Genomic DNA, 23,135 nt, shown 5'->3' with positions numbered 1-23,135 from the left:
TCTTCCTTCCTTCGCTTCCTTTCTTCCCTTACTTACTTCCCTTCCTTCCTTTCCTTCCTTCCTTCCCTTCCATCCTTTGCTTCCTTTCTTCCCTTCCTTCCCTTCCTTCCTTCTCTTCCTTCCACTTTCCTTCCTTCCTTCCTTTCTCCTCCTCCTCCCCCTCTCTCCCTTTCCCTCATTATTGTCTCCTCAGACAAGTTGGGCAGGTTCTGGGAGAGGTATAAAACCTGTCAATCCAGATAGGTCGAGGGCATTCTTCTTCTCCCTCTCCATTCCTCCTTTTTTAAAAAAAACAAAACCCACCAGGAGCAGGCTGATATCCTTACCGGTTGCTCCCCCCCCCAAAAGCGTTTCACAAATGAAAACAGACCAAAACCCCACCGTGGGATTCCCTCCCCGTCTAATTCATTCCTTCCCTCCAATATTTCCTTCCCCTGGATTGGAAATGAAGCATTTCATCCACAGTAGAATTGAAGGGTCAGCCCAGCATCTGGTCCTCAACTTAACGATTTCTCCTTCGTTCTAGGTTGCTTCTCTCCTTGATTAGTTTCCTTCCGTTGCCTCTTGTCCTGCCTTCGGGTGCTTCAGAAAATAAATTGACCCCCTCTTCTTTGGGGCAGCCCCTCAAACACTGGAAGACTGCTGTCCTGTCCCCCCTAGTCCTTCTTTTCTCTAGACTGGCCAACCCTAAATTCTGCAACGGTTCTTCCTATATTTTAGTCTCCAGGCCTTTAATCGCCTTAGTTGCTCTTCTCTGTACTTTTCCCAAAGTCTCTGCATCTTTTTTGAAATGTGGTGACCAAAACTGGATGCCGTATTCCAGCTGTGGCCTTAGTAAGGCTTTATAAAGACCACCTGATTTGATTCTGTGCCTCTGTCTATGCAACCAGATGATGATGATGATGATGATGATGATGATGATGATGATGATGATATACAATTGTATCACAGCGGCCAGTTGTTTCGCCGGATTTGGCATTGGTTACTAGTCGGGCCCCACCCAGGGGCCTAGGACGTCGTAACGTATTTTCGTAATATGCGTGCAGATCCAAGCAGTGCGGCTTTTTGCATTTGACTGATGGTGATTTTGTCAATTTTTGTTTTAAATGTAATTCCAGTGCTTTTGGAATAGCACCCAGTGTGCCAATTACCACTGGAATTACCACTGCTGGTTTGTGCCATAGTCGTTGAATTTCAATTTTTAAGTCCTGGTATTATTATTATTATTATTATTATTATTATTATTATTATATAATTATTATATGTTTATACAACCAAATGATCCTTGGCTCCATTTGTTGAAAAAGATATAATTTATTAGAAATCTAGTGTACTGAAATATTGCAAAGCCAGAACTGAGAATCGCACGCCTATATCCCCAACTTCTACATTTCCCTTTTTTAATTTTCTCTCGTTGTCCACTCCTGTGTAACTAATCACGTTCGGGCAAGGTCTTTCCGTAACGGTCAGTCCAAGCTTACAGTTTGGTCTGTGTCCCCCTTCTTCTCCCAGCTAGGTGGCCTTGAGGTAGCACCTCTAGGAGATCACAGCACTTACTTTCAATTTCCCAATCCTTTCCTTCTTCCTTCCCCCTCCCAGAGTGTGTCACCGCATAGCAGGGAAGCCCAGGCAAGCCTAAGGGAGCAGCTGACAGGGAGAGGGAGACCATGTGGGGAAGCCCCCCAGTCCTTGTCCTTAATGTTTGGGGGGGGAGCCCTTGGCTCAAGAGACAACAGGGTACCTGCAACCCTTACAACAGTTTTACCCTTTGTAACCCTCTGCTTTTAACCTCCAGAGAGCTTTGCTGGAGAAGAGCCCGCGGGGTGTGAAGAAGAGGAAGAGGTGAGAGCTTAGGGTCTTCCTAGCCTTCTTGGGGGCAGATCTATGGGGAGGGGGGTTGCCCTCCTGTAGAAAATAGCCCAAGTATGGAGACTGGCGGGTGGGACCGTCTGTGCTGGGCTGATTTCACGAGAGGCCAGAATCTGCCGCTCTACTTCTGCCTCTCGATTCGGCTATATTTGGCACTCAGAAAACCACAGAATTCGGTGCTCTGCACAGCTGCAGCTGAAACCACCTTCAAGCCAACATGCTTCCAGTCCCACCTCTGTTGCTGGGGTTGAATTCTACGTGACGCGACCCTGGTTTAGCTCTTTCGTTTAGCATTATATTTTTACAGAAACCCCTCCCACCCCCGAGAGTCTCTCTGTGGGGGAGACAAGCGGTTCAAAAATGAGAGAGAGAGATTTTAGATAGATAGTTTAGAAAAACAGACACACAGAGATGATAAATAGATAACCTGGATAAATAGAATAAATGATGATGATGATGATACACAGAGATTTAGAGATAGATAGATAGATAGATAGATAGATAGATAGATAGATAGATAGATAGATGATAGATAGATAGATGATAGATGATTAGATAGATAGATAGATAGATAGATGATAGATGATAGATAGATATAGATAGATAGATAGATAGATAGATAGATAGATAGATAGATAGATGATAGATGGATAGATAGATAGATAGATAGATAGATAGATAGATAGATGATAGATAGATAGATAGATAGATAGATAGATAGATAGATAGATAGATGATAGATAGATAGATGATAGATAGATATAGATAGATAGATGATAGATAGATAGATAGATGATAGATAGATATAGATAGATAGATAGATAGATAGATGATAGATAGATAGATAGATAGATAGATAGATGATAGATAGATAGATGATAGATAGATGATAGATAGATAGATAGATAGATGATTAGATAGATAGATAGATAGATAGATAGATAGATAGATAGATAGATAGATAGACAGACAGATAGATAGTTAGAGAATAGATAGATAGATGATAGATAGATAGATAGATAGATAGATAGATAGATAGATAGATAGATGATAGTGATAGATAGATAGATAGATAGATAGATAGATAGATAGATAGATAGATAGATAGATGATAGTTATAGATAGATAGATAGATAGATAGATAGATGATAGTAAAGAGGATAGATAGATAGATAGATAGATAGATAGATAGATAGATAGATAGATAGATAGATAGATAGATAGATCAGTGGTTCCCAAACTTGGCAACTTTAAGACTTGTGGACTTCAACTCCCAGAATTCTCCAGCCGATAGATAGAGATAGATAGATAGATAGATAGATAGATAGATAGATAGATAGATAGATAGATAAAGAGAATAGATAGATGATAGTTAAAGATAGATAGATAGATAGTTAAAGAAAATAGATAGATAGATAGATAGATAGATAGATAGATAGATAGATAGATAGATAGATAGATAGATTATAGATAGATGATAGACAATTATAATAGATAGATAGATAGATAGATAGATAGATAGATAGATAGATGAGCGAGGGAGGAAGAGAGAGAGAGAGAGAGAATAGAATTGACTAACTAGCTAATTGTCTTGCTCACTAATTTTACCCCCTTTAATTGCAGCTCCAGAAAATGATGCCCACCTTAAGGATTGCAGGTGGGTTCTTGGCAGTGCCCAGAAGAAGAGTGGGGGGGGGGGGAGCCTGCTTCAGATCTTCCCTGTTTGGCAGGGACTCCAACTGCTTTCTAAAGAAGACTCAGTTTCGTGTGGTGATTAAGGTGCTGTAGTGATTCACCAGGTGATGGTGAATTCTAGTCCCACCTTAAGCACGAAAGACAACTGGGTGACGTTGGCTCAATCCCCCAGGAAACAGTGAGTTCTAGTCCTGCCTTAGGCATGAAAGTCAGCTGGGTGACCTTGGGTCAATCACCAGGAGACGGTGAGTTCTAGTCCCGCCTTAGCATGAAATCCGACCTTAGGCCAATCACCTAAGGGATTGGTGAGTTCTAGTCCTGCCTTACATGTGAAAACCAGTGAGGTGATTTCAGATAGATTTCAGCAACAGCAAGGCAGAAGCTGACACCGTCTCTCTCAGCCAAGCCCACATTGCAGGGTTCTTGTGGGGGAAACAGGAGGAGGAGGAAAGAGACTTGTGTATGTTGAGGTGCTTGTACGGCAATAAAAGTGGGATAGAAATCACGCAGAAAAGGGAGCTGCTTTCGGACGCCCTCCCCGCATGGAAACAACATCGAAGCCATCCTTCCATTTTGACCACGTTTCTTGGTCACTTCCTATAGTGTCCCGTTCTGTTTGAATTTATTTCTATGCAACAACTACAGTAGTAGTCAGTCAACAGATGGTGCTGTTTACAAGATTGGATCTATGCTATCTATACTTTATACTCTTTTGTTCTAAGGAGAGTTTCCTGCTTCCTGTTACAGTTAAATAGTTGAGCAGTAAAGCACATGGTGATTGTACTCTTTTGTTTGTTCCGTGGTGCTCGATATAGACCTGAACGGAATTCCTAACAGGCTCTCTCGTTCCAGATCCATCGCACATCGCAGAGCCCCTGCCCCCCTACCCGTGGATCAAGCAAGAGACCCTCTACACCAACTCATGCGCCAATGGGACCTTCCCCCACTTGGCTCCCCCAGAGGTGGGGCCTGTAGCCTCGGCACCAGCGCCCGTGGGGGCCTTCGCGGTAGGAGGGGAACCTCCAGTGCCCAGTTTTGGCGACTCTGCAAGCCGGATGCCGCTGATGCCCGAGAGCGTAGCCATGCCAGGGACTCTGGAGCCCCTGTCCGAGGGGGGATGTCCCGCAGCCCCCATCGAGCAGTTCATTCCGAATTTATTGATCAGCCCCCACATGCTGCCATGTAAGCCCCTCTCTCTCTCCCTCTCCCCCACCCTCTCTCTCTCTTTTATGGGGGTACACCGTGGGAATGGGGAGATAAGAGGGACAGTGAGGTCCCCTGCTGGCTGAGTTCACTTGACCCACTTCAGCTAAAGATTTAGCAGTCATGTTTACCCAGAATGCCTACGTCGGCTAGCATTACAAATTGTCCTTGACTTACAACCATTCATTTAGTGACCATCTGAAGTTACAGCACTGGGGAAAAAAGTGACACGACCATTTTTCACATTTACGACTGTTACAGCATCCCCATGGTCACATGATCAAAATTCAGATGCTTGGCAACTGGTTCACATTTATGACGGTTGCAGCGTCCTGGGGTCACGCGATCCCCTTTTGTGACCTTCCAACAAGCAAAGTCAATGGGGAAAGCCGGGTTCGCTTAACGACCGTTTTGCTAACTTAACCACTGCGGCGACGCACTTAATGGCCATGTCGAGAAAGGTCGCCATATGGGGCAGCAAAACTGACGTTAGCGGCCTCGCTTAGCAACCGAAATGTTGGGCTCAAAATTATGGCCGTAAGTCGGGACTACTTACCTGGGGACTGCCTGTAATAGAAACATTGAAAACGGAGCGCAGAAAAAGACCCCCGTGCTCCATCAAGAGAACTCAATTCCACTCAATGAGAACTCAATTCCACTCAATGAGGACTCAATTCCACTCAATGAGGACTTAATTCCACTCAATGAGGACTCAATTCCACTCAATTCCACTCAATGAGAACTCAATTCCACTCAATGAGAACTTAATTCCACTCAATGACTCAATTCCACTCAATGAGAACTCAATTCCACTCAATGAGAACTCAATTCCACTCAATGAGAACTCAATTCCACTCAATGAGAACTCAATTCCACTCAATGAGGACTCAATGAGGATTCAATTCCACTCAATGAGAACTCAATTCCACTCAATGAGGACTCAATGAGGATTCAATTCCACTCAATGAGAACTCAATTCCACTCAATGAGAACTCAATGAGAACTCAATTCCACTCAATGAGAACTCAATTCCACTCAATGAAGATTCAATTCCACTTAGTGAGAACTCAATTCCACTCAGTGAGAACTCAATTCCACTCAATGACTCAATTCCACTCAATGAGAACTCAATTCCACTCAATTAAGACTCAATTCCACTCAGTGAGAATGCCCTGTACACTCTTGGTAGAGTTCCATTTGCACCGTTGTGGTGGCCATCTTGCCCTTTTCCACCATACCCTGCAGACTCCCCGCATCCAAAGCCCTTTGAGTTTTGGAGTCATCCCTCTCCAATGGCCCATCGTCAACCCTCCCACCCAATGCCCTGGTCCACCTGTGGCCCTTTGTGTCATCTCCTCCTCCTCTTCCTCCTTCAGTGACCGACCTGGAGATCAAATTCCAGTACCGCGGACGCCCGGTGGGAGCCCTGACCATCAGCAACCCGCACGGCTGCCGCCTCTTCCACAGCCACCTGGAGCCCACCCAGGAACAGGTGGAGCTCTTTGGGCCGGTGACTTTGGAGCAGGTCCGTTTCCCCAGCGCCGAGGCTGTCCCCAACGAGAAGCAGCGTTACTACACCCACCAGCTGCTGGACGTCTTGGACCGCGGTCTCATCCTGGAACTACAAGGCCAGGACATTTATGCCATCCGGTTGTGCCAATGTAAAGTCTTCTGGACCGGCCCGTGTGCCGGAGACCTGGCTGGGCCCAATCCCATTGAACGCGAGAAGAAGGTCAAGCTTTTTAGCCTGGAGAGCTTTCCTCAACGGTGAGATGGGGTTGTCAGGGTTCCAAATAGCATCCGAAATTAAATCAGAGTCCGAGGCAAAGGATTCCTCAAAGTCCCAATTTATGAAGAGACCCATGTTGGCACCTCTGGGAAAACCCGAATCTGAAAGCTTCTCGGTTTTCCCCACCCAGTTGAAAGTTCAAGATCTTGTCCCCCACACCCACAAGTCCATCCCATGGTCCAATCACCCACTGCCACGCTGGCAGTTCCACCCATCCAGATCCGGTCAGGTGCAGAGGTGCAGAGACAAAGGATGACCTTGGCTTTCTAGAAAGAATGTTGTTATGGCTACATAGCATCTCACTCCTTACAATCCCCCCATCCATTTTCCCACAATAGAAAATGCCTAGTAGAATAATAGAAAGTGTGGAAGGCCAAAGACCCAAAAGAAAAGATGGCTGCAGGCCTGATAGGGGTCTTAAGCAGGGCTCAGGGGCTCCTGGGAAGAGGAGGATGGGCTTTGGCGTTTCACCCTCACCGCAGACAGCAGGGAGAGAGGCTACTTGGCTTAGTAGAACATCTGAGTGCTGGATGGATATTCTCCTTGAAGCAAACCGGATGGAGGAAATGTCAGGTTTGCGTTGAGAGGTTTTCAAGAATTGTAGACAGGACCTTGTTAAAACATTTGAACCTTGGTGCCTTCAAGATGGGTGGACTTCAACCCCCAGAATCCCCCAGGCAGCGTGGATGGCTGAGGGATTCTGGGAGTTGAAGTCCACAGGTCTTAAATTTGCCAGGATTAGGGAGCCCTGATTCAGAGCAGCGTGTCTCAATCTTGGGAACTTTTAAGATCGGTGAACTTCAACTCCCAGAATCCCCCATCTCCAGCATGCTTTCAGACGGGAGGACTTCAACTCCCAGAATTCCCTGGCCAGCATGGAGGGCTGAGGAATTCTGGGAGTTGAAGTCCACAGGTCTTAAAAGTTGCCAAGTTTAGAGAGGCAGGAGATTCGGATGAGCCCTCCAATTTCCCCCCCCGACCAGTATAAAAATCCAATTTTAATCAACATTTGAATACGGAGAAAGAATAGCCGTTCTCGTTGATGGATTCATCAAAATTTCACATTGAGGAAATGCTGTTTTTTCCCCCTTTTTCTGAATTTTCCTTCTGTTTTTCTCCCCCCCCCCCCCCCCCCCGGCTTCTGCTGCCTTCCGGCTAACGTCAAAAGTTGATTTTCCCTTTTTATTTTTCCCTTCCTGCAGGGCTCATCATGTTCCAGAAAGGCCAGAGCCCCACACCTCCCCCCTACGAGATCTTCTTCTGCTTTGGGGAAGAGTGGCCGGACCAGAAGCCCAAGGAGAAAAAGCTGATCACAGTCCAGGTGGGTACATTTTAGGACACCTGCTTTAGGTAAAAATCAAACCTCCGATGGCACTCGTGAAGCTGATAATTACCGGCAGCCCTCCACTTACAACCACAATTTTTTTTTTAAATTTTATCAATTTCATATATACATTCACAATTATATGATCTCATAACTGTTATTAATAATATGTATTTATAACAATTTTTCCCTACAATTGACAATATACTGGAAGATTGCTTTTTTAACATCCCATAGATCCATCTTATCTTACAACGATCCTACTTCTTCTTCCCTCCCTCTTTCCTTCCTACCTTTCTTTTCTCCTTCTCTCCTTCCTTTCCTCCTTTCTTCCCCCCTTCCTTCTCTCCTACATTCCCTCCTTCCTTCCCTTTCTTCTCTCCTTCTCTCCTTCCTTCCCTCCTTCCTTCCCTTTCTCTCCTCTCCTTCCTTCCCTCCTTCCTTCCCTCCTTGCTTCACTCCCTCCTTCCCTCTCTCTACCCCCCTTTCTTCTCTTTCTTCTCTCCTTCCTCCTCTCCTTTCCCTTCTCTCCTTCCCCTTCCTCTCCTTTACCCTTCCCCTCTTCTTCCTACTCCTCCCCTCTTTCCTACTCTTACATTCCCTCCCATTCTTCCTCTGCCTTTCCCTTTCTCCTATTCCTCTCCTTTCTCCTCTCCTTCCTATCTTTCCTTCTACTCCTCAATCACAATTTGGTCACTAAGTGAAACATCCGTTAGGTACAATTCGCCCCATTTTACGACCTCTCTTGCCACCGTTGTTAAGCAAATCACTGCAGTGGTTACCTTAGGGATGTTGTTAAGTGAATCTGGCTTCCCCCATTGGGTTTGCGGGTCAGAAGGTTGCAAAAGGGGGAAACACGTGACTGCGCCCGTCATAAATGCAAGCCGGTTGCCAAGCGTCCGAATTTTGGCCGCGTGACCATGGGGATGCTGCAAAGGTCGCTAAGTGTGAAAAACAGTCTTAAGTCGCATTTTTTTCCGTGCTGTTGTAAACTCTGAATGGTCATTAAATGAACTGCTGTAAGTCATAAGATTTTCGCAACAATCTTTTATAATCACATGCACGGGCTGAAAAAAGGCCTAACACACTCGAGGCCAAGGGTGTCACTTGCACACAGTTGTGTAGCCAGTTCACACAATCCTAGAGGTGCAAAGTCTTCCGTGGGGGCCACTTAACACAATGCCTTTTGGGACTCGGTTTCTTTAAAGCAGGGGCATCCAAACTTGGGAACTTTAAAGCTTGTGGACTTCAACTCCCAGAATTCCTCAGCCCTCCATGCCGGCTAGGGAATTCTGGTAGTTGAAGTCCTCCCATCTGAAAGCATGCTGGCTGAGGGATTCTGGGAGCTGAAGTCTGGGGAATGCTGGCTGGGGAATTCTGGGAGTTGAAGTCCACAAGTCTTAAAGTTCCCAAGTTTGGACACCCCTGCACTAAAGAGTTTGGACTTCAACTCCCAGAATCCTCCAGGCTTTAAAAAAAAAAAAAAAAAAGGCCGGCCGGGTGGAATTCTGGGATTTGCAGTCCTTCCCTGGCTGAGAATGGCTGTTCTAAAACTACCGCTCTCCTCCCTTTTTTTCGCACAGGTTGTCCCCGTCGCCGCCCGGCTCCTTTTAGAAATGTTCTCCGGAGAACTGTCGTGGTCGGCCGACAGCGTCCGCCTGCAGATTTCGCACCCGGATCTCAAAGACAAAATGGTTTTGCAATTCAAAGAACTGCACCAGCTCTGGCAAATGCAGCAAAACATGCAGGAGGCGGGGCCCAGCAGCTGGGAAATGCAGACCGGGGGAAACGGCATGCAGCAGTGAGATGCCGAGACACACACACACACACACACACACACACACACAAATCCGGTGGCATTTGGATGGCCCCATGCCCACTAGGCATGCCAACTCCAGCAAGAGCTGTCCCAAACCGAGCTGGGCTCGCTGGCCCCACTGAGGAGGGGGATTTGAGCCGAGGTGGCGCAGTGGTTAGGGTGCAGTACTGCAGGCCACTTCAGCTGACTGTTATCTGCAGTTCAGCGGTTCTAATCTCACCGGCTCAAGGTTGACTCAGCCTTCCATCCTTCCGAGGTGGGTGAAATGAGGACCCAGATTGTTGTTGGGGGCGATATGCTGACTCTGTAAACCGCTTAGAGATGGCTGAAAGCCCTATGAAGCGGTATATAAGCCTAACTGCTAACTGCTATTGCTATTCCTGGCGCACCCCAGCTCTGCTTGCTTCCGATGACCTCTGGAGCACGTTTTAAAGAAGCACCTGGGCACCCCAGAGGTCATTTAGAAGAGGTGGGCTGGCCAGCTGCAAGAGAGAGAGAGAGATCGAAGCCCAGACGTCTCGTTTGGGGCATCTTCCATGAAATGGAAAACTTGAACTCCGAACCGAAGCGGGCTTGATTTGGGAAAAACATGCTCTGCTTTGCGCCAGGATGGACGGCTTAAAAAAAAAAAAAGGATTGAAATTTGGGGCGCTGGTGGTTTGTCGGTTTGGGGCCCGGAGAAGAAAAATCTTGCAGCTGATATAAGGACCCCCTCCCCACTTCTTAAGAGCCCCTCCACCATATTGAGGAGGAAACGCAGAAGCCTCTCCCCTACTTCCACGGCTTTCGATTTGAAACAGAATTATCACGCGAGAGGGAGAAAGTGGGCATGTGGCCGTGGCAAGGCAGTGCCCAACTTTGAAACTCCGAGAACTGGGATTAAAAACTGATTCGGGAACAGGCTAAAATCCCAGGTTTTTCCCCCCCAAAAAAACTTCTTTAAGCTCCATCTTAAAAGGTGTGCCATAAAATCTGGGACCCCTGAGGTCTTCTAGTCCAACCCCCTGCTGGAGCAGAGACCTTGTGCTCTTCTGGACCACCAATTGTCTTCCAGGTCTATCCTCCTGACCCATCCGTATTTTTGAAACTCTTTAGGTTCCGGTTTAAGAGCAAATTTTGAGTGTCGGGTTGGTTATGCTGGTTAGAATCCAGGTAACCACAATTGCGCGCAACGTTCCCGCTGCTAAGCGAGACCGTTCTTAAGCGAGTCCCGCCTCATTCTGCGACCTGCCTTTCTTTCCCGTTATTCAAGGAATCGCTTCAACCGTTAAACTGAGTCGCACCAGATGTAAAGTGAATCTGGTCCCCCCCTCCCCCGTCTTTGCTGGCCCGAAGGTCGCAAAAGGGGAATCATGTGACACACACACCCCCGGGACACTTGCAACCGTCGTAAGTTCGAGCCAGTTGCCAAGCAATATGAATTTTGACCAGGCGTCCCTGGGGATGCAGCTGTGAGAAAGGGGGTCACGCCGCTTTTCTCAAGTGCCGTCGTAACTTTGAAGGGTCACTAAACAAATGATTGTAAGTCAAAGGCTACCTGTATTCCCCTCAGTGGGACGTTGTTAAGAGAAGCGAAGTAAATCTATCAGCCCTTTTTCAACACAAGGGATTTTAAGTGTTTTCATTCTTTAATTCTGACACGAAGAATCTCCGTGGCCCCTTCAGCCGGTGTCCCCCAAACTTGGAAAATCTCCCCCCCAATGCAATAAAAGTGGTTTCATCTGAGCCCCCCCCCAAACCCCTTTTCTCTGCACCCCAAATCCTCCTTGGGTTGAGAAGGAAGGAAACAGGAATTAATAAAAAACTCCCAAGTCTCCAAGAAATTCAGTTATATTTTATCTACGTATCTATCTATAAATGGCTCTGTGTGTGTGTGTCTGTCTGTGTGTTCCAGCATAACTCTGGAATGCCTTGAGCACTTTCAACCAAACTTGGTACACAGATGACTTACTCTCTGGAGAAAAATACTGTGGGGGTAAGACACCCCTAACACTCCTTGGGGGGGGTGTTCTGCTAAGATACAGCCTGTTGTGCCTTAAAATGGCTTCTACAGTACAGTAAAATGGCTTCTACTGTACAGCGCAGTGGAGTTGCCATGGTAACAGCTTCAGAGTACTCCACAAGGGGAGTACTAACACTCCTTGGGGGTGTTCTGCTAAGATACAGCCTGTTGTACTTTAAAATGGCTTCTACAGTACAGTAAAATGGCTTCTACTGTACAGCGCAGTGGAGTTGCCATGGTAACGGCTTCAGAGTACTCCACAAGGGGGGCTCCCTCTGGTAAGGAGGAGAATCCAACATTAGAAATTAACGTTTGGTCCAGACATTTTCCCCCTATAAATGAATTCCCGGGCAATGCCGGGTTATTGGTTAGTATTTGAATAAAACGTTCAATTCCCAAAAGATCGGACATGTGTGTGTGTGTGTGTGTGTGTGTGTGCGCGTGTTGAAGACTGATACCTCTGGTTGTGGGATCCGGGGGTTGGTGCCGAGTGTGAAGCAGGCCAGGGATCTCTGAAAGGATTCCAAGACAGATTTTTTGGGGAGGCCGATTCATTTGGAAAAACCAGGAACGTTTGGGAATTTCAGGTAATCCTCAACTGGGAGTTGAAGCCCACAAGTCTTAAAAGTTCCAACGTTGGGCACCCTTGGTCCAAGTACTCCTGCTTGAGCTGGGGGGGGGGGGGATGGACTAGAAGACCTCCAAGCGCCCTTCCAACTCGGCTGTTCTGTTTCCAGCTTGGGGTAAGAGCCAAGTTGATGGATGTTGAACGGCTCTCCTTTCTTCTTCTTCGTATTTCTATCTTCGCTTCCTTGAAGCACAACAAGGATATTTTTTGCAGGTCAGGGCGGATGGAGCATAGGTACAGGTTCCCCTCGCACATGCGTGCTAATCGTTCCCGACTCTAGGGGGCGCTGCTCATCTCCGTTTCAAAGCCGAAGAGCCAGCGCTGTCCGAAGACGTCTCCGTGTCCATGTGGCCGGCATGACTCAACGCCGAAGGCGCACGGGACGCTGTTCCCTTCCCACCAAAGGTGGTTCCTATTTTTCTACTTGCATTTTTTACCTGCTTTCGAACTGCTAGGTTGGCAGACGCTGGGACAAGACACTCCGTTACGCGGCCCTAGGCCTAGGGATTCGAACTGCCGACCTTTCTGATCGACAAGCTCAGCGTTTTAGCCGCTGAGCCACCGCGTCCCTCCAGATGGGTCAAAGCCAGCCCTTCGTCCCCGTGCCAGTTGTTTTTCCACATCTGCAGAGATTCTATCTGCAAGTTCTATCGGATGAGTAAGCCGATTACAGAGTGGTTTTCCAAAATAAACGGAGACCCAGAAAACCTTTGAGAGGTGGCTGTGTGCTTGTCTTTATTTCCCCAGGAATGGCATTTCCCACCTCAATGAGGTTTCCTGCTTAGAGTGACTATTTTGATATAGAGAATGTTTTGTAGCCCGGGGTTGAAATGTGGGATGCTTGCTGTTCTCTGGGCTTGGGGGGGGGGGGGGGTTCCTTGCAGATGTTTTCTGCTAGGGAACATCATCAGTGCTAGAGAGGAGGAGGAAGAGGAAGAAGAGGGAGAAGGTGGAAGAAACGAGGGAGAAGAAGAGGAGGAAGAAACGAGGGAGAAGCAAAAGAGGAAGAAGAAACGAGAAAAGGAAGAAGCTGAAGAGGAGGTGGAAGAAACAGGAGGGGAAGAGGAAGAAGAGCGGGAGAAGAGGAGGAGGAGGAAAAGAGGAAGAAGAAACAGGAGGAAGGGAAGAGGAAGATGAAGAAACAGGAGAGGAAGAGGGAGAAGGTAGAAGAAATGAGTGGGAGAAGAGGAGGAGGAAGAAAAGAGGAAGGGGAAAGAGGAGGAGGAAGCGAAAGAGGAAGAAGAAACAGGAGGAAGGGAAGAGGAAGGAGAAGATGAAGGAATGAGGAGGGGAAGAGGAAGAGGAGGGAGAAGCAGGAGGAAACAAGAAGAGGGGAAGAAGCAGGAGGAGGAGGGGAGGACGATGACGACAGCTTGGTTTTCTTGCAAACGTTTCATGACCCACCTAGGGAACACCATCAGTACTCGAAGGGAGAGGGATTTGGAGGACCACGACGACTATGGTCTCCTTGCTGATCTCTGAGCTTGGTAGCTTTCTTGCAGACCTCTCATGACCCAACTAGGGAACCTCACCCAAGCTACGAGTGAGGTGTGCGCTCTGTTTCTACCCAGGTAGCTTTCAGTGTACGTGGGACCGTTCTTGGCGGCTCCTTGTGGCGGGTCTTCTTTCCCGCATCTGTTTTCCAAACTCCCAACTCAGGCCAGCCCCCGAGCACCAAACCGAGAGCAAACCCCCGCTCCCTTCTAGCACCGACGACGTTCCCTAGCTGGGTCATGAAACGCTCCAGTGGAGCCAGAAACCGTTTCCAATCCCTGGCACAACTCCGCTCCCGTTGCTTTTCTCCTCCCCCCCCCGACACGACGTCTCGTTGTGAGTCGTCGCTCAACGCAGCAAAGAGCAGCTGCGGCATAATGCGACCTGGATATCTGGGAGACCACCTCCTGCCACATACCTCCCAACGGCCGATAAGAACTCACAGGATGGGCCTCCTCCGGGTGCCGTCGACCGGACAATGCCGGCTGGCGGCTCCTCGGAGGAGGGCCTTCTCTGTAGCTGCTCCAACCCTGTGGAACGATCTTCCCGCAGAGATCCAGACCCTCCCCACTCTCTCGGCCTTCCGAAAAGCCACTAAAACCTGGCTATTCCGGCAGGCCTGGGGCTGTTGACTTCAGGAATGAGGTCCAGCCCCACCCAGATTGAATGTATGGCGCGTTATTTTTTAAAAATTGTTTCTTTTAAATTATTCTTTATTTTAACTCTTTATATTAACTTTTTCTGTGAGCCGCCCGGAATCCTACGGGATTAGGCGGCATATAAATCTATTAAAAGTTAAAGTTAATAAAGCAGAGCCCAAATTCCAAAGGAACGGAGGTGAAAACCGATCGCGGGGAAAACCCCGGGGGGGGGGGAGAAAAGTGCGACCCTCGCTTCACTTTCTCGCAAACGGGGATGCCCCACCTTCAGCGAGCGCGTGACAAAAAGGCTGCGGAGACGACTAGCGTTCAACTGTTTTTGTCTGGTTTTTTTATTTATTTATTTTTTTGGGGGGGAGGGTTTCTTTTCTCCCCCACCCCCCCCTGGTACTCGAGAGGGCTGCCACCTCCCTCTCCCCTCCCACCAGACGGAACGGGACCCCTCCCCTTTCCCTGCCTTCGCGTTCAAATCCCGGCGCCGGATCGTTTCTTCACAAAATAATTCTGCCTGCCCCAAAAAAAACCTGTCCGGAAAGCCCCCCGCCCTCGCCGTCCCCGCCCCCACCGTCCTGCCGTTAAAAAAAAAAGAAAAGAAAATCCCAAACGGATTGAAACCAAATTCTCAGGAAAATCAAAACAAAAAAACCAAATCGGCTTAAAAGAAAAGAAATATATATATATATATATGTATGTATATATATAAAATATATATTATAACAGTTACATCCGAAAGAAGCCAGCAATGTTGATGGGCTGCGGGAAGGCAGACGGACCCTCCCCATCGTTCGCTCTGGATGGAAAAGGGAAGGACCGCTGCGGCTCCGGCCCCACCCACCCAAAACTGGGGAGAGGGTCTCCACCGCAGCTCCCGGATTCTAGTTCTTTCTTTTTTCTCAGCGTGTGTGTGTGGGGGTGGGGGGTGGGGGGGTGTAGGTGGGCTCCTCGTAGCCCCTTACGGATGAACTTGCCCCGAACGAACCAAAGACTCGATGCTCAGCGTCCAACCCTGCAATGTAGGCCGACTCCCGGTGCACGTGGATAGCGTTTGAAACCCCGCGCCCCCCTCCCTCCCTCCCTGCCCACGAATGGTTGAAGGAAATTTATTTCTCATTTCACAGAAATTATGTTTCTTTCTCTCGTTTCTTCCCCCACCTGCCCCATTCCTCGTTTTTTTTTTTTTTTAATTTTTAATTTTAATTTTAATTTTTTTTTAAACAAATCTTGCTGCCTAGCAAATCAGCTATGGATGGTTTCCGCGTTTTGGGTGGGATTTTTTTAAAAACTTTTTTTTTACTATTATTATTACGGTTATCGTTGTTTTCCTCTTTTTTTTTTTTCTGTTTCGTTTTCACTTTTTTTTCCCCCTTCTTTTTTTCTTTCCCCAAAGCCAGTCCATCCGGAAAGCAGTCCTTCCCCCTCCTTCCCCTCCCTCTTCCCCCGGCAGTCGCAGGTGAAATGGCGCTCGGATTTCCTCTTTTTTTTTTTAATTATTATTTTTTTCCCCCCCTGGTGGTTGGGTTGTTTTTTTTTCTTTTCTTTTGTTTTGTTTTCTGCCTTTCTCTCTTTTCTCACTCACAAGCAGGAACTTCACCGACTTGGTTCTCGGAGCAAAATCGTCTCTTCTGGATTGGCGGGACACACCGGAGCGAGTCGGAGCCTTCGGCCGCAGTGAAGTTTGCTAGTTGTGGTTTCACCATCTTGGCTGTTTTATTTCCTCTTCTGAAAATAAGACATTCCTGGAGGAGGAAAGAGGAGGCCCAAAACTCACGGGAAGGCTCACGAAAAGGGTCCGGAGGGGGGGGGGGAATGTGTTTAACATCCCCGACGGAGTTGAGAAGCGTCCAGGAGTTAGGAACTCTCTGAGCTTGGTGGTTTTCTTTGCAGGTGTTTCATGACCAAACTAGGTAATATAGTCAGTGCTAGAAGGGAGAGGGGTTTGCAGGGAGGAGGAGGAGGAGGAGAAGAGGAGGAGGAGAGGGAGGAGGAGAAGATGAAGAGGAGGAGGAGGAGGAGGAGGAGGAAGAGGAGAAGAGGAGGAGGAGAGGAGGAGGAAGAGGAAGAGAAGAGGAGAAGAGGAGAAGAGGAGGAGGAGGAAGAGGAGGAGGAGAGGAGGAGATGAAGAGGAGGAAGAGGAAGAGGAGAAGAGGTGGAGGAGAGGAGGAGGAGGAGGAGGAAGAGGAAGAGGAGGAGGAGGAAGAGGAAAAGAGGAGGAGGAAGAGGAAGAGGAGAAGAGGAGGAGGAGGAAGAGGAGGAGGAGAGGAGGAAGAGAAGAAGAGGAGGAGGAAGAGGAGAGGAGGAAGAGGAGGAGGAGGAAGAGGAGAGGAGGAGAGAGGAGAAGGAGGAAGACGAGAAGAGGAGGAGGAGAAGAGGAGGAGGAAGAGGAGAGGAGAAGAGGAGGAGGAGGAGAGGAGGAAGAGGAGAAGGAGGAAGAGGAGAAGGAAGAAGAGGAAGAGGAGGAGGAGAGGAGGAGGAAGAGGAGAAGGAGGAAGAGGAGAAGAGGAGGAGGAGAGGACGAGGAGGAGGAAGAGGAGGAGAAGAGGAGGAGAGGAAGAGGAGAGAGAGGAGAGGAGGAAGGAGGAGCGAGGAGAAGAGGAGGAGGAGGAGGAGGAGGAAGAGGGAGAAGATGAGGAGGAGGAGAAGAGGGGGAGGAGGAAGAGGAGAAGAGGAGAAGAGGAAGAGGAGAAGAGGAGGAGGAGGAGAAGAGGAGGAGGAGGAAGAGGAGAGGAGGAGGAGGAAGAGGGAGAAGATGAGGAGGAGGAGAAGAGGGGGAGGAGGAAGACGAGAAGAGGAGAAGAGGAAGAGGAGAAGAGGAGGAGGAGGAGGAGGAGGAGTAGTGGAGGAAGAGAAGAAGAGGAGGAGGAAGAGGAGAGGAGGTAGTGGAGGAGGAAGAGGAGGAGGTGGATGGGGGGAGGAGGAAGGGGAGGAGGAAGACGAGAAGAGGAGGAGGAGAAGAGGAGGAGGAAGAGGAGAGGAGAAGAGGAGGAGGAGGAGGAGGAGGAGGAGAAGGAGGAAGAGGAGAAGGAAGAAGAGGAAGAGGAGGAGGAGAGGAGGAGGAAGAGGAGAAGGAGGAAGAGGAGAAGAGGAGGAGGAGAGGACGAGGAGGAGGAAGAGGAGGAGAAGAGGAGGAGAGGAAGAGGAGGAGAAGAGGAGGAGAGGAGGAAGAGGAGAGGAGAAGAGGAGGAGGAGAGGAGGAGGAGGAAGAGGGAGAAGATGAGGAGGAGGAGAAGAGGGGGAGGAGGAAGAGGAGAAGAGGAGAGAGGAGGAGGAGGAGGAGGAGGAGGAAGAGGAGGAGGAGAAGAGGAGGAGGAGGAAGAGGAGAGGAGGAGGAGGAAGAGGGAGAAGATGAGGAGGAGGAGAAGAGGGGGAGGAGGAAGAGGAGAAGAGGAGGAGGAGGAGGAGGAGGAGGAGGAGGAGAGGAGGAAGAGAAGAAGAGGAGGAGGAAGAGGAGAGGAGGAAGAGGAGGAGGAGGAAGAGGAGGAGGAGGAAGGGGAGGAGGAAGACGAGAAGAGGAGGAGGAGAGGAGGAGGAAGAGGAGAGCGAGAAGAGGAGGAGGAGGAGGAGGAGAGGAGGAGTAGGAAGAGGAGAAGGCAGGAGGAAGAGGAAAGAGGAGGAGGAGAGGAGGAGGCAGAGGAGAAGGAGGAAGAGGAGAAGAGGAGGAGGAGAGGACGAGGAGGAGGAAGAGGAGGAGGAAGAGGAGGAGAGAAGAGGAGGAGAGAGGAGGAGGGAGGAAGAGGAGAGGAGAAGAGGAGGAGGAGAGGAGGAGGAGGAAGAGGGAGAAGATGAGGAGGAGGAGAAGAGGGGGGGAGGAAGAGGAGAAAGAGGAGAAGAGGAAGAGGAAGAGGGAAGAGGAGGAGGAGAGAAGAGGAGGAGGAGGAAGAGGAGAGGAGGATTGAGGAAGAGGAGTGAAGATGAGGAGGAGGAGAGAGGAGGAGGAGGAAGGGAGAGAGGAGAAGAGGAAGAGGAGGAGGAGGAGGAGGAGGGAGGAGGAAGAGAAGAAGATACGGAGGAGAAGAGGAGGAGGAGGAAGAGGGAGAGGCGGAAGAGGAGGAGGAGAAAGGGAGGAGGAAGACGAGGAAGAGGAGGAAGGAGGAGGCAGGAGAGGGGAGGAAGAGGAGGAGGAAGAAGAGGAAGGAGGAAGAGGAGGAAGGGGAGGTAGAGGAGGAAGAGAAGGAGGAAGGAAGAAGGCGGAGCAGAAGGCGAGGACGAGGAGGAGGAACGAGGAGGAAGATGGAGGAGGAGGAAGAGGAGGAAGAAGAGGAGGAGGAAGAGGAGGAGGAGGCGGAAGACGTAGGAGAGCGAGGAGGAAGAGGAAGAGGAGGAGGAAGAGGGACGATGGAGAAGGAGGCGAGGAGAGGAGGAGGAAGTGGAGAGGAAGAGGAGAAGGAGGAAGAGAAGAGGAGGAGGAGAGGACGAGGAGGAGGAAGAGGAGGAGAAGAGGAGGAGAGGAAGAGGAGGAGAAGAGGAGGAGGAGGAAGAGGAGAGGAGAAGAGGAGGAGGAGAGGAGGAGGAGGAAGAGGGAGAAGATGAGGAGGAGGAGAAGAGGGGGAGGAGGAAGAGGAGAAGAGGAGAAGAGGAAGAGGAGAAGAGGAGGAGGAGGAGAAGAGGAGGAGGAGGAAGAGGAGAGGAGGAGGAGGAAGAGGGAGAAGATGAGGAGGAGGAGAAGAGGGGGAGGAGGAAGAGGAGAAGAGGAAGAGGAGGAGGAGGAGGAGGAGGAGGAGGAGGAGGAGAGGAGGAAGAGAAGAAGAGGAGGAGGAAGAGGAGAGGAGGAAGAGGAGGAGGAAGAGGAGGAGGAGGAAGGGGAGGAGGAAGACGAGAAGAGGAGGAGGAGAAGAGGAGGAGGAAGAGGAGAGGAGAAGAGGAGGAGGAGGAGGAGGAAGAGGAGGAGGAGGAAGAGGAGGAGGAGGAAGAGGAGAGGAGGAGGAGAGGAGGAGGAAGAGGAGGAGGAAGGAGAGGAGGAGGAGGAGAGAGGAGGAGGAGAGGAGGAGGAAGAGGAGGAGAAGAGGAGGAGGAGGAAGAGGAGGAGAAGAGGAGGAGGAGGAAGAGGAGGAGGAGAAGAGGAGGAGGAGAGGAGGAGGAGGAAGAGGAGGAGGAGGAGGAGGAGGAGAAGAGGAGGAGGAGGAAGAGGAGAAGAGGAGAAGAGGAGGAGGAGGAGGAGGAGGAGGAGGAGGAAGAGGTGGTGGTGGTGGAGGAGGAGGAGGAGAGGAGGAGGAGGAGGAGAAGAGGAGAAGAGGAGAGAGAGGAGGAAGAGGAGGAGGAGGAGGAGGAGGAGGAGGAGGAGGAGGAAGAGAAGAAGAGGAGGAGGAAGGAGGAGGAGGAAGAGGAGGAGGAGGAAGAGGAGGAGGAGGAAGGGGAGGAGGAAGACGAGAAGAGGAGGAGGAGAAGAGGAGGAGGAAGAGGAGAGGAGAAGAGGAGGAGGAGGAGGAGGAAGAGGAGGAGGAGGAAGAGGAGAAGGAGGAAGAGGAGAAGAGGAGGAGGAGAGGACGAGGAGGAGGAAGAGGAGGAGAAGAGGAGGAGAGGAAGAGGAGGAGAAGAGGAGGAGGAGGAAGAGGAGAGGAGAAGAGGAGGAAGAGGAGGAGGAAGAGGAGGAGGAGGAAGAGGAGAAGGAGGAAGAGGAAGAGGAGGAGGAGAGGAGGAGGAAGAGGAGAAGGAGGAAGAGGAGAAGAGGAGGAGGAGGGAGGACGAGGAGGAGGAAGAGGAGGAGAAGAGGAGGAGAGGAAGAGGAGGAGAAGAGGAGGAGGAGGAAGAGGAGAGGAGAAGAGGAGGAGGAGAGGAGGAGGAGGAAGAGGGAGAAGATGAGGAGGAGGAGAAGAGGGGGAGGAGGAAGAGGAGAAGAGGAGAAGAGGAAGAGGAGAAGAGGAGGAGGAGGAGGAGGAGGAGGAGGAGGAGAACAACTGTGGGGTCCTTGGTGCTCTCTGAGCTTAGTGGTTTCCTTGCAGGCGTTTCATGACCAAACTAGGGAACACCATCAGTGCTAGTGAGCGTGGGGCTTGCTTTGTCTATTTTGGTGGTTACCTGATGGGGTCCTTGGGGAACCACCGACTCAGACAAATGACCAAACAGACAGGAAGCAACAGCCTAAACATGGAACCCCCAAGAAGAAACCAAGGCTGCCACCAACACTGACAGGACAAGCCTTTTGCATGGAAACAGAAAGCAAACCCCACTCCCTCCTAACACTGATGATGTTACCTAGCTGGGTCGTGAAATATCTGCCAAAAAAACCCCCCCACCAAGCACAGTTCTCCTCCCCCTTCCCTCTTTCTCCTCCAAAACAATCAAGCTCAGAGAGTTGTGTAAAGTATAGAAAATGTATTAACAGTTAATATAATTAACAGTTAAATAACGCATTTTTTCAGATTATAAGACGCACTTGACTATAAGATGCACCTAAATTTAGAAGAGGAAAACAACAACAACAACAAAAGGCTTTTGGCCTTCGCGCACCACATTTTCAGCCCTTTGGGGGGCCTTTTTTTGGCCCATTTTCTAGGCTTTTTTCAGCCCGTTTTTTCAAAAAAAAAAAAAAAAAGGATGAAAAAAGCCTGCAAAATGGGCTGGAAAAAGGCCTCAAAAAGGGCCTGAAAACGGGGCTCAAAAAGGCCTGGAAATGGGCTGGGAAAAGGCCTGTAAAAGCCTTCAAAAAGGGCCTGAAAAGGGCAGAAAAATGGCCTCAAAAAGGGCCTGAAAACAGGGCTCAAAAAGGGCCTGAAACGGGTGGAAAAAGGCCTGAAAAAAAGGCCTCAAAAAGACCTGGAAAAAGGCCTTTAAAAGGAATGGCCGAAAAAAGACCCGAAAAAGGGCCTGAAAACGGATGGAAAAAGGCCTGAAAAAAGGTGGGGAAAGGCCTGAAAAAGGGCCTCAAAAAGGCCTGAAAACTGGTTGAAAAAGGCCTGAAAAGGGGGCCTGAAAATGGGAGGAAAAAGGCCTCAAAAAGGCCTGAAAAAAGGCCTCAAAAAGGGCCGAAAAAAGGAGTAAAATAGGCGGGAAAAGGCCTGGAAAGGGGTGGAAAAATGCCTGAAAAAAGGCCTAAAAATAGGTGGTAAAAGGCCTGGAAAAAGGCCTGAAAAAAGGCCTCAAAAAGGACTAAAATAGGCGGGAAAAGGCCTGGAAAGGGGTGGAAAAAGGCCTGAAAAAAGGCCTCAAAAAGGCCTGAAAATAGGTGGAAAAAGGCCTCAAAAAGGGCCTCAAAAAGGGCTAAAATAGGTGGAAAAAGGCCTGAAAAAAGGCCTCAAAAAGCCCCCCCAAAAAGGCCTAAAAATAGGTGGAAAAAGGCCTCAAAAAGGCCTGAAAAAAGGCCTCAAAAAGGTCCGAAAAAAGGACTAAAAATAGGTGGGAAAAGGCCTGAAAAAAAGGCTTCAAAAAGGCCTGAAAAAAGGCCTGAAAATAGGTGGAAAAAGGCATGGAAAAAGGCCTCCAAAAGGTCCGAAAAAAGGGCTAAAATAGGTGGGAAAATGCCTGAAAAAAGGCCTCAAAAAGGCCTGAAAACTGGTGGAAAAAGGCCTGGAAAAAGGCCTGAAAAAAGGGCCTGAAAATGGGAGGAAAAAGGCCTGAAAAAGGCCCGAAAAAAGGCCTGAAAATAGGTGGAAAAAGGCCTGAAAAAAGGCCTCAAAAAGGGCCTCAAAAAAGCCTAAAATAGGTGGAAAAAGGCCTGGAAAAGGCGCATGCAGAGGCACAAAAATTGGCGGTGGGTGGGCGGAGCTTTGGCAATATTCTGTCTGTAAGACGCACAGGCATTTTCACCCCCTTTTGACAAAAAAGTGCATCTTATAGTCCAAAAAATACGGTAAATCATGATGCGTTATAGTATAAGACATTTAAGGTACTGGAAAATGAATGCGATTGTAAATTTTAAACGTTGGCCCAAAATATTTGTACCCAGATGACACACTGTTTAGTGGAAAATGGACTATTTACATAAAAATAAAACTAATAAAAGAGAGAGAGAGAGAGAGAGAGAGAGAGGGAGGGAGGGAGGGAGAGAGAGAGAGAGAAGTCCACTCTCCCCAAGTTCGGGAAACACTGATATAACTAAAGAGCAACTTCTCGGAGCGGGAAAGGCTTTTGGGGGGCGCACCCTCTCGGGGGAGGAAACCTCTTAATCCTTTGCACCCTTTTTTTAAAAGTAGGGGGGGAAAAAGGGGGCTGAGTAGCTACTCACCTGGGACAGGCAGAGCGAAAGAGGCCTCAGCTACCGGAAGAGCCTGGTAAAGTCCCTCAAAGCCCAGCAAACTTGTTTGCACTCCTCAGCACTGCGGGGAAGAAAGATTTATGAAAGAGAGAAAAAGAAGAATTTACGTACCAAGGGCCTCACCACATTGGGCCCCTTTTAAGACTTGTGGACTTCGACTCCCAGAATTCCCCAGCCAGCTATGCTGGCTGGGGAATTCTGGGAGTCGAAGTCCACAAGAACCAGTCACAAGTCCCGTTTTTCAGTGAAGTTGTAATTTGGAATGGTCGCTGAATGAATCAAGGACTACAGAGTATATCTTTGCTCCCCGTTTCTTGACCTCCCTCCCTCCTTTCGCTCTCCATTTTGTCCTTCCTTGTTTCCTTCCTCTCTCCCTTTCTTTTCTTCTCTTATATCTCTTTTCTTTTCCCTTCCTTTTCTCTTCTTCCCTTCCTTTTTTTCTTTTCTTCGATCTCTCTTCCCTTC

General features: G+C 49.1%; 2 protein-coding genes across 2 annotated transcripts in view; one reads left to right on the top strand and one right to left on the bottom strand.

The window, feature by feature from the left end:
- The window catches only part of IRF5 (interferon regulatory factor 5), a 49,480-nt gene extending 39,705 nt beyond the window's left edge, over positions 1 to 9,775 (top strand). The window contains 4 exon segments of the mRNA XM_032238801.1: positions 6,144 to 6,523; positions 6,525 to 6,534; positions 7,759 to 7,877; positions 9,464 to 9,775. Coding sequence (XP_032094692.1) covers positions 6,144 to 6,523; positions 6,525 to 6,534; positions 7,759 to 7,877; positions 9,464 to 9,685 — 731 coding nt within the window. The 3' untranslated portion in view covers positions 9,686 to 9,775.
- Positions 9,776 to 16,013: 6,238 nt separating this feature from the next.
- TNPO3 (transportin 3) overlaps positions 16,014 to 23,135 on the bottom strand; it is a 42,333-nt gene continuing 35,211 nt past the window's right edge. The window contains exons 15-16 of the mRNA XM_032238795.1: positions 22,641 to 22,731; positions 16,014 to 16,218 (exon numbers count right to left, since the gene is read on the bottom strand). Of these exons, the coding sequence (XP_032094686.1) occupies positions 22,671 to 22,731 (61 nt within the window). The 3' untranslated portion in view covers positions 16,014 to 16,218; positions 22,641 to 22,670. The remainder of the gene's footprint in view (positions 16,219 to 22,640; positions 22,732 to 23,135) is intronic.

The sequence above is a fragment of the Thamnophis elegans genome, unplaced genomic scaffold (genome assembly GCF_009769535.1).
Source record: "Thamnophis elegans isolate rThaEle1 unplaced genomic scaffold, rThaEle1.pri scaffold_89_arrow_ctg1, whole genome shotgun sequence".
Classification (NCBI taxonomy): domain Eukaryota; kingdom Metazoa; phylum Chordata; class Lepidosauria; order Squamata; family Colubridae; genus Thamnophis; species Thamnophis elegans.
This window is presented reverse-complemented; position numbering and strand designations above follow the sequence as displayed.